The 13,975-nt window shown below is 50.0% G+C and overlaps 1 protein-coding gene across 1 annotated transcript; it reads right to left on the bottom strand.

Moving 5' to 3' along the window:
* Nucleotides 1-11,997: 11,997 nt before the first annotated feature.
* On the bottom strand, nt 11,998-13,245 carry LOC139352771 (uncharacterized). Its single transcript, XM_070995402.1, has one exon. The coding sequence runs from the start codon at nt 13,243-13,245 to the stop codon at nt 11,998-12,000; it is 1,248 nt and encodes a 415-aa protein (XP_070851503.1).
* Nucleotides 13,246-13,975: the final 730 nt, after the last annotated feature.

Genomic DNA, 13,975 nt, shown 5'->3' with positions numbered 1-13,975 from the left:
CCATATGGGCGCGGCGTACAGTATAGTAGATGTCACCACTGTGGCTATGATCCTTCTGCTGTGCCTCGTTGGTCCTCGAGTATTGGCCATCATTCTTGAGATGGCTGCAGTCGATCTGGATGCTTTGGCTGCTGCATACGATAGGTGTGTCTTAAACGATAACCTGTGGTCCAGGGCCCAGGACTGAGCCTTGAGGTACTCCTCCTGTCACCTGGTACTCATACTCTCCGACATCAGAGGAATATGTGAGCATTCTGTCCTTGAAGAAGTCCGCTACGAGGTCGATCAGGTAGTACGAGATTCCCATGCGATGAAGGTTCCAGTTGGCAGAGTTAAACGCATTCTTGACGTCCAGGGTGCAGACGAGACAGTACTCTTCTGAGCCACCTAGCCACCTTTCTCATTCGATTGCGTTAGCAGCCAATTGGGTGACCGCTTGGATCGCGTCAATGGTGCTGGTGGTCCGATAACGCTCTAAGTTGGTCGAGTTCTTTTTCGATGTGGGTGCAGCATTGGGAATACCATCGGGGCCAGGGGCTTTTTCGAACTTTGTTTTCCTTAGTGCAGCCAGGACTTCGGCTTCGCTGGTAAGAACAGTATCGCCTTCCCCGGTAGCTTGCCATGTAAGGGGCGGCTGGGTAGGGAACAGGATGGACACTATTTGGTCAAGCTGTAAGTGGCCAGTAGGGGTCGGCTGTCTGTTGAGCTTACCCATGACCATCCTGTATGCTGACCCGAATGGTTCTGCATCCGCCGCTTCGCACCGCTCCTGGAAGCATCTGGCCTTGCCAGCTTTGACCGCGTTCTTCAGCACTTTTCTCTTGGCTCTATAGGTTGTTTCCCTTAGCTCCTGGTTTCCGCGTCCTCTGCTTTTTTAGCACCTGCGTCGGGCCGCTAGGCAATCTCTCCTCGCGCTGCCTATCTCGTCATTTCACCATGGTACTGGTCTTCGCCCGTTACCACCTTTAGTAACCTTCTCCATAGATGCATCGCACGCCACCTTCACTCTATCGGCTATGGTCCTCGCGCATGTTTTAGCGTCTCCTGTAACGCAGACGCCTTCCCTGTGTGCTAGGAGGGACACTGTGTTCAGGGAATGCGCTTTCTAGGTCGTTTGGCGTTTGGTCGTCAGTCTGGGTGATGATCAGGGCGTGGTCGCTGTGGGTGCATATGTCTGACACCCTCCGTACGCAGTTACGCGACAGTTCAGGACTAGCGAAGGTCAGGTCGATAATTGACTCCCGACCTGACTTGCTGAAGGTTGGCCTGTTACCTTCGTTGAGTAGGCATACGTTTAACGAAGCCACTGCCTCAAGGAGGATGGTTCCCAGCTGTGTCGTACTAGCGCTGCCCCATGTTGTGGACTATGCGTTGAAATCACCTGCGATGAGGATAGGGGACCACCGCGTGTGTCGTCAGCGATCTCCTGCATTATTGTTCTGAACTCGCTAATGTGTACGCTCGGGGCTATGTAGCTGCTGTAGAATGGTATACCGTTGATCTTCGCTCTGGTGTATCCCGTTCTGGAAGCCCTTTGCGATAGGTGTCCAGGGGGCTGCCCGCATCTCCATATTACTGCTCTTCCGACCGAGCTATGTTGCCATACGCCTTCATGCCTGTCCTTGTAGGGCTCACTGAGTATTGCCACCTCAGCCTGCTGCTCGATGACCGTCTGTGCTAGCAGGTCCTGCGCCGCTCTGCAGTGGTTTTTTTTTTTATTCATTTATTCCCTACAATTATATACAAGTAAAAGTAAGTGCAAGAACAGGAGTAGAAGGCCGTGGTTGCGCGGTATCACCGCAATGGTAGCCACCTAGGCTGTAGCTTCTCTCCTCTCGTTGTCGGTGCGACGCAGCGTTCGCAGTACGCTCGCTGCGTAGGCTGCCGTCGCTTTCCAATTCGCCTCCTTCAGCAGCATGAGGGTCACAAAAGTTTCTGGCCGAACTCGTGCCCCGGTGGTCTCCATGAGTATTTGGCGGCCATAGCCAAAGCGGCGACATTCAAAAAGGACATGCTGAGCGTCCTCGACAATACCACTGCCGCGCTCTGGGCAACCGTCCTCCGTGTCGTGCCCGAAGCGCTTAAGGAAGCTTCGGAAGCAGCCGTGTCCACTCAGCGCCTGCGTGAGGTAAAAATCCACCTGGCCGTGCTTCCTATTTAGCCATGGCTCTAATCTGGGGATGAGCTGGTGCGTCCAGCGACCCTTGCTGGAGTTGTCCCAGGCTGCCTGCCAGTTGACGACGCTTTGCATCCTGGCCCTTCTCTTCACCTCGGTCTTGGTACTGCGGTTCGCCTGTTCGCCTGATAGAGCCGCGCGAATCTCCTTGGCCTCCCGCACCAGTTCACACAGGGGAACTTGGCCTGCGATGACAAGCGCTGCGTCGTCCGAGATCGTCCTGAAGGCACTCGAAATTCTGACGGCGCACAGGCGGTACGTCGAGTTAACACCTCGCATGTAGCTGCTCACAGCAGTGGCCTCAGCCCACACTGGAGCACCGTACAGCAACTGCGACTTGACAACAGTCGCGAGGAGCCTGCGTCTGTCCTGCTTCGGTCCCCTGGTATTCAGCAGGATCCTGCAGAGCGATTCTGTGGTCTCGCTTGCCTTCTTGTTTACGAACTCCAGGTGTTCGCGGTAGGAGAGGCGGGTGTCCAGCATGACTCCCAGCTACCTTATGGCACGCTGAGATGTTACCGTTGTCCCTCCGATCTGAATATGCGCCGACTCCACGCTTTCCTGCTTGAAATCAGCACCGCTTCAGTTTTGTGTGAGGCCAGCTCTAGGCCCGCCACTGCGAGCCATTCCTCCACTGGACGAATTGCGCAGTTTGCAGCTGCCTCCACGGCAGCAACTTCCTTGGCCACCACAACCAGCGCGACATTATCCGCAAAGCCCACAATGTTGGTGCTGCTCGGCAGTGGGAGCTTCAGAACACCGTCATACATCGTGTTCCAAAGCAGAGGGCCCAGTACCGGGCCCTGAGGAACACCGGCTGTCACCTCGTAAGTCGTGGGGCCCACAGAGGTATCTAGGACCAGCTCCCTTTTGCTGAGGTAGCTGTGCACTACATTCAGCAGGTAATCCGGGATGTTGAAGGACCGTAGTGCCTCCAGTGTCCTCCCCCAATCGGCTGAGTTGAACACGTTCCGTATGTCCAGCGTGACCACTAGACAATACTTTTTCGTCCCACCTTTCCATCTGGTACCCGCGATGGCTTTAGCAGCAATGTTGGTGACCCTCTCTATCGCTTCCAGTGTAGATTTCCCTTTCCGGAAACCGTACTGGTTGGAAGAGAGTCCACCGGCATCCTCCATAACAGCGTTAAGCCTTGTTGCAATGACCCTTTCGAAGACCTTGCCTATAGTGTCCAGAAGGCAGATGGGTCTATAGGAAGAAGCTTCGCCCGCTGGTTTCCCTGGCTTTGGCAGAAGCAGAAGTTTTTGTCGCTTCCACCTGTCGGGGAAGGTCCCTTCCAGCAGGCATGTGTTGTAGAGCGATGCTACAGCGCCCGGATGGAGGGATAGCAGGGTCTTCACTGCCCTGTTCGGGACCAAATCCGGCCCAGGAGCCTTCCTGCTCTTCAGGTTCCTTGCCGCAGACAATAGTTCCGTCTCCGTGACCGGACATATCAGGCTCCCAATTTGTCGCGTCCATCGGGGGATGCAATAGCGGCGACCCTCTAGAAACAGCACTTGGACAATGCCTTCCAGGACCGCCGGGTCAGTAGGCGACCTGTTGCCGGCACTCACACGCTTGACCACCGTCTTGTAGGCTCTTCCCCATGGGTCGTTTTCCAGCTCGTCACAGAGCTTGAGGTAGCTCTCTCTGTTGCTGTCCCGAATCGCCAGTTTGAGTGCCTTCTTTGCACTCTTAAAGCTAGAGTTGCAGGCAGAAAGGTTTGCGGTGCCTCTCGCCCTTTGGACTAACCTCCTGGCTCGAAGGCAGGTCCTGCGCAAGCTAGCGATTTCCTCGCTTCACCAGTACACTGGCGCGTGGTGCTTCCGAAAGGTCTTACGCTGCTGCATGCTTTGGTCACAGGCTTCCTCCAGTCTGGCTGCCAATTTGTTCGCTGCTACATCTGCCGAGTCCAGCTCAGATACAGCCAATCCCTCCAGTGCGCTGGCGAAGGTCTGTGTCCTAAAGGTGTCCTGGCGGTAGGCTTTTCTTGGCCCGGTCATCGGCTGGCTTTGGCACGGTGGACCGCCAACTGTCAGCAGGATGGCCTCATAGTCGCTGGCCGTGAACACCTCGCCTATCCTCCAGTGTGTGCTACGGGATAACGAGCTGCTCGCGAACGATAGGTCTATGATTGAACCGGCCCCAGCTCTGTTGATGGTGTGCTGGGAACCCTCGTTCAACAGGACGATGTCCAGCGGCGCAATAGCTTCAAGGATGGTGCGCCCCCTGGCGTTGGTATAGAGGGAGCCCCATTCCTTGGCCCACGCGTTAAAGTCGCCTCCGATCAGCAAGTTGCTCGTCCAGGATCCTGCTAAAGGACGTCAGTGATAGACTGGGGGCCAGGTAGCAGCTGTAGATCCACGTGCCGCCTACGTTCGCTCGGACAAATCCCTCTACTCGTGTCCCGCATTGGTGGAACACTCACTCCGCAGAGCCACAGTGCCGCTTTGCCTGTGCGATCCGTAACCCAATCGCTGCTGCTTTCCACTCTGTAGGGCTCACTGAGTATCGTCACCTCAGAACCCAGCTCGCGCACCGTCTGCTTCAGGAGGTCCTGCGCAGCCCTACAATGGTTCAGGTTTAGCTGAATCAATTGCATGACGGTCGAGGTCTCCCTGTCCCGCTGGTTGTGGCTGGCCAGAGTCTGCTTCCTGCCTGGTCTCCTTTCTTCCTGCCGCAGAGCAGAATAAGCATGAAGGCTCCTTGCTGCACTTGGCTGCCTTGTGCCCTTTTTCACCACATCTTATGCAGCAATCGCTCCTGTCCACTAGGCTCTTGCAGTTAACTGCAATATGCCCGGACTCCAAGCATTTAAAAACATCTTGGGGGGCCTGTTCTTTCCCGGATCCTGCAGATGGTCCATCCGATCCGCACCTCGCCACGATGGAGGACGGCTTTTCCAAGGGAGTAGGGCAAAGTGATCACAGCTAACTGCGACTCCGCGTAGCCTCGACGCAGACTCCGATCTCTGATGCGCTCCGCGTCGATACCATACTGGCTCGCAATCGCAGCGCAGATTTCCTGCTCCGTCGCGATGGAGTCGATGTCTCTTATCTCCAGAACGAGCAGTGTTCTTGCCTAAGTTAGATGGACAAGGTCGGGTCTCTCCGCGGGACGAGGAGGGGTATAGACGCTCGTCGCTGGCACGGGGACGCTGTTTATTGCAGTCGGATCGCGTCGCGACACGGGTGACTATGGGTATCACGGTGCCGGACCATAGGCGATATGGACTGTGTGAGTGAGGTATCGGATACTCGTGTAACCGGGGATCAACAGTGTGTTGAGGTCACGCCGCGGGACAAGGAGGATAATGACACACCTGTCGCTAGCACGGGGACACTAGAGAGCACAGGACGATTCGCGTCGCGACACATATAGCTAGGGTAGTATGGTGCCGGACCACAGGCGATCGATGAGCTGTGTTAGGGTGAGTTGACAAGAGTCTTTACGTGATAGAAGTAATAAGACTTGTGAGTGCTTAGATTTGTAACTGACTTTATTGAGCTGTTGATCAGAGCTTAAATACTATTATGACCCGGAACTTGGGTGCCTATATTATCTGATACGTTATGCCTCATATTGGGGTTCACCTACATTTTTGTCGTCTACGCTGCAATGACAGTAGTATGCTGCTCGTGACTGCTGACCCACTGAGTCGTGACCGGCTGTCCCATACTTGCAGCGTCGGCACTATATTGTGCTGTTAATGTGCGCCTGGTCGCTGTTCCGTTGCATTTTTCGTATGTTCGGCTCGCTGACAACTTGCAACTCCGTCGTGTTGGAGATTGCGTGCGTTTGACCCGTGTTCGTAACCATGCTAGATCGATCCGAGTCACCTTGGTTACGAACATTCTCCCCCCATTGACGGGTTCGTCAATAAAAGCGGAGGATAGCCACTATTTGTCAATTGTCGACATGTTGCTCGTTCCTTGTACGGATCTCGTGTTTCAGTTCGCATGTGCGGAGGAGTCTACTCGTCTCCCACAAGGACTGCATCTCCTTTATCCAAATGGTCCTAACATATTTCGTCGAGGAAATCAACTGTGGATACGTAGTCCGATTGGTTTTGTTTGGCGCAACCTACGATATCCAGCTGGTCGTGTGGTCCAACTTCATCCTGAGTCCTTTCTCTTATTGGACGACGGGTCTGTCTTGGTTTTTCGGCGTGCTGTCCTGGCCTTGCACCGTAGTGGCAGTCCTGTTTTGCGAGCGGACGTGCCATCCTGGTATGATGAATCAGATTCCGGTGTCGAATGCGATATTGGATCTGCCTTTGTTAATGTTTAATACTTAATAAATTGCTTATTCTACTGTTACATATGTATATATATTTTTTTGCTGAGGTCTCGTTAATCATCTATAAAACTGCGGTGTTCTGTGTTATTGGGTCTCAGTTTGTCGCAATGGTGCTTGAAGACCGTTGCGAAGTCGTTTTGGACCTTGACGGTTCGCTGCGTTGTACTCGTGTTCCCACCTGTTGGTCTTTACTGGATAATATCTGCGTCGTAAACGCCGTACGGTCTCGATCCGTACCTCATGTGGCCCTATTATAGATGGTCTGCGTTATCCTCCCAATCGGACTGTGACGGTCCACGACGGCTCCTTCGTCCTTCTTCCTAACAATCGTTTTGCTGTTTTTCGATTGGCTGTGCTTGCCGTTACTTTGCGTGGTCCTCCAGAGCCGGACGCCGATCCGTTGGAGATGTATTACGACTCCACTAGTGATTCGGGTCATGAGTAGTGACCTCCCCTTTTTATACCCGTTACTCGTAGAGTAAAAGGGTATACTAGATTCGTCGGAAAGTATGTAACAGGCAGAAGGAAGCGATTCCGACCCCACAAAGTATATATATTCTTGATCAGGATCACTAGCCGAGTCGATCTAGCCATGTCCGTCTGTCCGTCTGTCTGTCCGTCCGGATGAACGCTGAGATCTCGGAAACTATGGGAGCTAGGCTATTGAGATTTGGCGTGCAGATTCCTGAGCTTCTTACGCAGCGCAAGTTTGTTTCGGCACAGTGCCACGCCCACTCTAACGCCCACAAACCGCCCAAAACTGTGGCTCCTACAGTTTTGATGCTAGAATAAAAATTTTAACTGAAATGTATTGGTCTCGTCGAAAAATTTGCCACGCCCACTCTAACGCCCATAACGCTTAAATCTGTATACCGCCGGTAGGTGGCGCATTTTAATCTCGCTTTGCTGCTTGCATATCTCTATATAGCTGAGTAACGGGTATCTGATAGTCGAGGTACTCGACTATAGCGTTCGTCCTTGTTTTTTTTGATTTACTTGATAACTAAATATATTCTTATATGGTAATGAATTTTTGTTTTTTATTCATTCTGTGGTCGTCAGTGTTTTCACCCGACTCATAGGTATTTTGGAAGTGACGCTTTGTTCCGAGACGTTCTCTTGTTGACATATTCTTGTTTGTTTACCTTTTCTGATGAGTAAACAAATTGCTGCTAGCAACAGTAATATTACGAGCCCTGCCGCAATGGAGATTTGGTTAACGTAGTTCACCTGCGTATTCGTAGTTGCCTCCGAATCCCCTCTGTCTAGCTGCTCCTGAAGTAGATGGACTTCTCCCTGCAGATGCTTTAGATTGATCGTTGTATTGCATGTATGGTCGTGTATTGCTGCCTCTCCTGTATTGGACTCTTGAACGAATGAGTAACAATTGTCGCTGGTTTTTTCTCTATTGTCGATCTTAACGCTGGGTGTCCCTGTAGCGTAACCACTGGACTTCTTGCAATGCAGTCCGCATTCATTGTCACGATTCCATTATTATGCACTTGTATTTTTCCTCGTTCATCCCCGCACACATAGGTTAATGTTACTTCTTGTGTTGTAGAAAAAATCCAAAAATTTGGAGCATCAAGAGGGTACCATATGCTTGTCGTGTTAATCCTTTCGGGTTTGCAGCTGAATTTTTGTTCAGATTGAACGGCTGCTAGGGCGCATTGGAACTGTTGGTGCGCGGTTATATGATCTTGGGTGGCTACTGGAATTGGCGTCAATTGATACATGTCGTACTCCTCTTCGTCCACTAATTGTATTTTAGTATGGAATATGAGGGTGTTGTCCAATTCCTGGACTTCTGATACCATAATTTGATAGATACCATGCATAGTCTCGTGTGTAACAGGTAGTCGCCTCCCTTTCGGGAGATGGGCCTGTATGTTTATAAGCTCCCTTTGCAGCTGACTTACGGATATTAATGCTGGGCTGACTATGCCCCTTTTTGATGACTGCCGTCTGGGTCCTCTTGATATGCGCTGCTATTAATGCTAGTTCTGATGACACCTGCGCTATGTTCCCAGTTCGTATGGTATTTTCGAGGTCTGTGACGTGTGTTTCCATGTGTCTTACCCCGCGTTCCATTTCATCATTACTCGTTCTCATCACGTTTATTGTGCTGTCTAAGATAGACATCTGATTCTTGAGTAAATGCGTAATGTGCAATTCCTTAGCTTGGATTCTTCGGATGACCTCTTCCATATTCTGCGCATACTGAGAGTCTAAAACTCCAAATAGCCCGTTGGCGAGATTTCCTACCAGATTCATGGCTCCTCTCCGTTGTCGATGATGATTGAATAGCTGTTGACCATCGTATAGTTCGCTGGCCTCTTGTTCGAGCACCTGTATTATTGTTGGACATGACCCGCCTCGTAGGCACCAGGTTGATAATTCTTCAATATTTTTCTTAAACGCAGTGATATCCTGCGCTAACAGCCGTAGATCAAAATATGACATGATCGTCCATTCTGCGGACATCAGAGCTATTCTATTCCTTAATTCTACATATGTTCCCGTATTGTTAGGTAATGGACCTACCTTTACGGGAAGTTCAGCCATGATTGGGACGGCTTGAGTGGCGTTGGCAATGGCCAGCAGCACTATGAATTGGAACATAGCCTTGGGGATCTTCTGGCACCCTTTGTCACTTCTTTGGGTGCCCTTTGATTGTCTAGTGGTAGCACAGCCAGCCGATGAATCGCTCTCGTGCATTCTCCTGCTGATGTCCGGATGCTGACGACTCGGATTGCACCGTCCTTTCCTGCGTGTACCGTCACTATTCTCCCAAGTGGCCACTGTAATGGTGGAATGTTGTCTTCCTTTATCACCACTAGGTCTCCTACGACAACCGTCTTGTGCTTTCTTGTCCACTTTGATCGGTTTTGTAGTTCCTGCATGTACTCGTGGCTCCATCTTTTCCAGAAGTCCTGTCTGACCTTGTCTATTTGTTTCCATCTTGTCACTAGACCCGATCGTACCTCCTTGTTATGAATGTCGGGAGATGCGGTTATTGGTCCTCCGATCAATAAGTGCCCTGGAGTCAATGCAGACAGGTCGCGTGGGCTGGAAGAAATGGGAGTAAGAGGCCGTGAGTTTAGTATTGCCTCTATGTCGATAATCACTGTTTCTAATTCCTCATATGTCAAATCTGCCGTTGACACCGTGCGGATCAACAAATGTTTTGCTGATTTTACTGCCGCCTCCCACAGTCCTCCGAAATGAGGTACCCGCGGTGGAATAAAATAGAATTCTGTTCCTAAATGCGAGCATGTTTTAGTAATTGTCTCTCAAGCCTCATCCGAGTATATCGTGGTTTTTAACTCTCGTAACTCGTTCTTCGCCCCGACAAAATTCATGGCGTTGTCACAATAGATGCTCCTTGCGACTCCTCTCCTTCCATTAAATCTTTTAAGTTCTGCCAAGAATGCTTGAGTGGTTAGATCTGACACCACTTCTAAATGTACTGCCTTGGTGGTGAAACAACAGAAAATGGCTAAATAGACCTTATGGGGTTTCTTTCCTCGGATTTTGTAATGCACAAAAAATGGTCCGCAGTAATCCACCCCACTAATATTAAACGGTCTTGCAATTTGTACCCGATCGGTTGGTAGCGGACTGATGACCTGATTTAACAACCTTGGTCGAGCTCGGCAGCAGGTGATGCAGCGTCGTACTGTCGTCAATGCATGTTGTTTTCCCTTGATCGTCCAAAATTGTTGTCGCGTGTTTGCCAACAGTTCCTGCGGCCACAATGCTTAAGCTGCCGATGCTTGTTCTCAAATATGAGCCGAGTTATTTCATGACCTGCTGGCAGCAACAGGATGTTTTTCATCGAATGCTAGACTTGAATTCTGGAGTCGTCCTCCTACTCGCAGTACCTTGCAATTGTCCAGAAACGGGTCTAATGACCGATAAGGATCTGATACTGCCACACAACCGTTCTTCTGCAACTGCGTTATGGTAGGCTCGAATGCTATTCCTTGTATCTGTCGCATTATTCGTTGTAATGCCCTTGCTCGTTGTTCCGGAGTTATTGGTCCTGTTTCTCTCTGATTGCCTGGTCGACAATTGTTTCCAAACCGCAATATCCAGGCTATTATTCCTACCAGCGTGTCAAATGACCCGTGGTGACTGATTTCCGTGTTCCAATCATCGATTTTGATTAGACTCAGGACGTGATTGGTTATAGTCCGTTGTTTTGGGTCCTTCGTGTTCAGCGTCTGCTTAGTCTGTTGTTTCCAGGTTTCTTGGTTAGTTGTTAGAAATGGCGGACCATTAAACCACAACTCCTTATGTTTAAGCTGTGTTGCTGAACATCCTCTCGACGCAAGGTCTGCTGGGTTGTCTTCTGATGCCACATGCACCCATTGCTCCGGATTTGATATTTCATGAATCTACGAACGTATGAAATGATGATGCTGTTGCGTTTATCCATGCTAACACTATTGTAGAATCCCTCCAATATTGGACTTCATCGATCCCTATCCGTAGATCTTTTTTGATTCTTTCTGCTAGCTCAGCTCCTAGGACCGCTGCACATAATTCTAGTCTAGTCAATGTTTGTTTTGCTAGGGGCGCAACTCGTGACTTCGCGCATAGCAGCTTACTTACTATTGGACCGGCGGATGTGATCGTACGAAGATAAGCAGCCGTCCCATAAACGACTTCTGAAGCATCAGAAAATATATGCAGTTGAATGGCTGCTGGGTCTGCCTGTGGAAGCGGATGCCTGGCGAGCTCAATGGTAGCCAATACCTGACTATCATTTCGAAACGCCTGCCAATGGGTTGTATCTTCCTTGTCCAATTCAGTATCCCAGTCTAACGATTTTTGCCATAGTTGCTGCATAAATATTTTTGCTGCTGTCGTTATGGGGCATAGTAACCCTAGTGGATCAAATATTTTGGCTAGTTCAGAGCACAGAACTCGTTTTGTGACCGTCCCTTGTTCGTATGGCGTCGCGCGTCCTTGGAGTTTATCTTCCTTAGGATTCCACACTATCCCTAGTGTTTTTATTGTTGCATCCGAAAATTTGCTGAAATCGAGGTCCAACGCCTGGTCGTCCCTTGGAATATCCTTAAGTAACTCTGGGTGATTTGCGCACCACTTTCTCAATCTTAGTTTTGCCGACCCTAGAATTGCACAAATCTGATCTCGTTGCCGTATTGCCTCCTCCAGCGTGTCGGCTCCCGATAAGCAATTGTCGACATAGAAGTTTTGCTGAATGGCGTCCGCGCCTAGCTGCTGGCTTGTCGGCGCTCTCTGTGCCAGATGTTGTAAACATTTTGTTGCTAAGTAAGGTGCACATGCAGTCCCGTAGGTCACCGTATTCAAATGAAAGTAACGCATTTTCTCTAGTGGGTTTCGTCGCCATACTATGAGTTGATAGCCCTTGTCTTGAGGATGAACCCAGATTTGTCGATACATTTTCTCTACGTCTGCTGTGAACACTAATCGGTGACTCCGGAACCGTAACAATATTGATAGTAAATCACTCTAAACTGTCGGCCCGACCCTTAGGATGTTGAGCTAGGAGCCGAAGCGTCAAAGACCACTCTTAATTTTGTGCTGTCTGGTTTTAGGGCATAATGGTGGGGAATGAAATAATGATTCCTTGGTACACTGGAAAGCTGTACCTCCGTCATGTGATTCAAACGTTCATACTCATCCACAAAACTCACGTATCCTTCTAGCATTGCTGGATCCCGTTCTAACCGACAGTCTGTGCTGGAAAATGTCCGTTGAGCCAAAGCTAATGTTTTTCCTAGTTCCCTTGGATTTTCTGCGAACGGCAATCTTACCATTAGTCGTTGATCCGGGCAGATTTGAACGTTTGATAAAAAATGTTCTTCACAAAGCCTCTCTTGGACTGTCATTGCTGGTACCTCAGTGTTAAACGTATCTAGCTTCCAAAATTTTTCCAGAGCTGGTAATGGATCCTCCTGTGTTATTGTCATGACATTTCCTGCCATGGCTGCTGGCACTCGTCGCCTCACTGCGCCGAACACAATCCACCCAAGAGTGGTTTCTTGTAGAGTTGGCTTATCATCCCCCAACTCGATAAGTCCGGGTCTTATCAATAGAGAATACACCTCGGCTCCCAGAAGCAAATCTATGCTTCCGGGTTGGCCGAATTCGGGGTCCGCCAACACTACCGTGCTCGAAATACTAAGTCCTTCGTCTATAGATTCCGACGGTTGGTTTTTCGTCAGTTGTGGTAAGATAAACACAACAATCTCCTTCTGAAAGTTCGACCTTAACGATGACAGTCGCACACGTGCCGATGACGAAGATCCTTGCGCCGTTTCTCCAATTCCTAGGATACCTTGTGATGTGCTGAAGGTGGGGAGAGCAAGTTGGTCCGCCATCCTTCTGGACATGAGATTTAGCTGAGAGCCAAGGTCGATGAGTGCGCGACAATTTTCTCGCCTTGCGGTTTGTCCTTGTATTGCCACAATGGCTGTGGGGAGTAATACGTACGTGTTTGGCGGTTGGCCGAGGGTCAACGCAGACACCTTGTTGATCATTGGGGTCTGCAGATTTGGACCTGAAGCATCCATCGCTTGCAATGGTTGATCTCTGGTAGCAATGGCAACAACCGGCGCCGTAGATTCTGGATGCTTGTGCAACATGGAATGATGCCGTTGACGGCAAAAACGACAGGTCATTGGCGACGGGAAGCTGTTTGTCTCATGGTAGTTTGACAGACAATTGGCACAGCCTGCAATCTTCGTCATTGCCCGCCGACGTTCTTCCGGATTCATTCTTTGAAACATGTTGCAGGATAATGGCCGGTGTGTGGCTATGTTGCAAATTTTACGAATGTTATCTCGTGATACCAATGTTTTGGGTTGAGCGTCCAGTGTTTCCAACATGCCGGATCGCCGTTCTAAAAAGGCTAAAACACTTTCCAGCAACAGTTTCCGCCGCACTAAGAACCCTATAATTGGATCCTAGCTCTTTGTGCAAATTTCCAGGTTTTTTAAAGTACTCATTGAATTCTTGATCGTGTCATGTAAGGCCCTGAGTTGGCGTGAAGAGCCATCTATAGGTTTATAATCAACGATTTTTGCTATGGCGGCGAATACTAGTATCTTTCCGTTCTGGTACCTGGCCTATAAGCGCAACCAGGTGTCGTCATAGCCACCCTGTGAGAAAGCTGTGTCTGTCAAGACGTTCCTCGCTTCACCACGAAGCGAGCTTTGTAGAATATGTAGTTTTTGGCTGGCCGAATATGGTTTATTGTGTACTAACTCTACAAAAAGGTCATGGAACCGTGGCCAGTCTAGATACTCGCCATTGAATTCCGGAATGCTAATTGGCGGCAATGCCAAGTTTAGGCTCATTGGCGCATCTTTTTCTCGAAGCAGGTTCATTTCGTATTCCTCATATAACGTGTGGAATTGGGCTAGCTCTGCTTCTGCCCGAGCTGCGGCCCCAGGTGTGCTATCCAATTCATCGTGGGCTTGCCTCAGTAATGCCCAATGGAGATCC

Source organism: Drosophila suzukii, chromosome 3 (assembly GCF_043229965.1).
Source record: "Drosophila suzukii chromosome 3, CBGP_Dsuzu_IsoJpt1.0, whole genome shotgun sequence".
NCBI classification, from domain to species: Eukaryota; Metazoa; Arthropoda; class Insecta; order Diptera; family Drosophilidae; genus Drosophila; species Drosophila suzukii.
The sequence above is the reverse complement of the archived record's forward strand: the minus strand, read 5'-3'. Positions and strand labels throughout refer to the sequence as shown.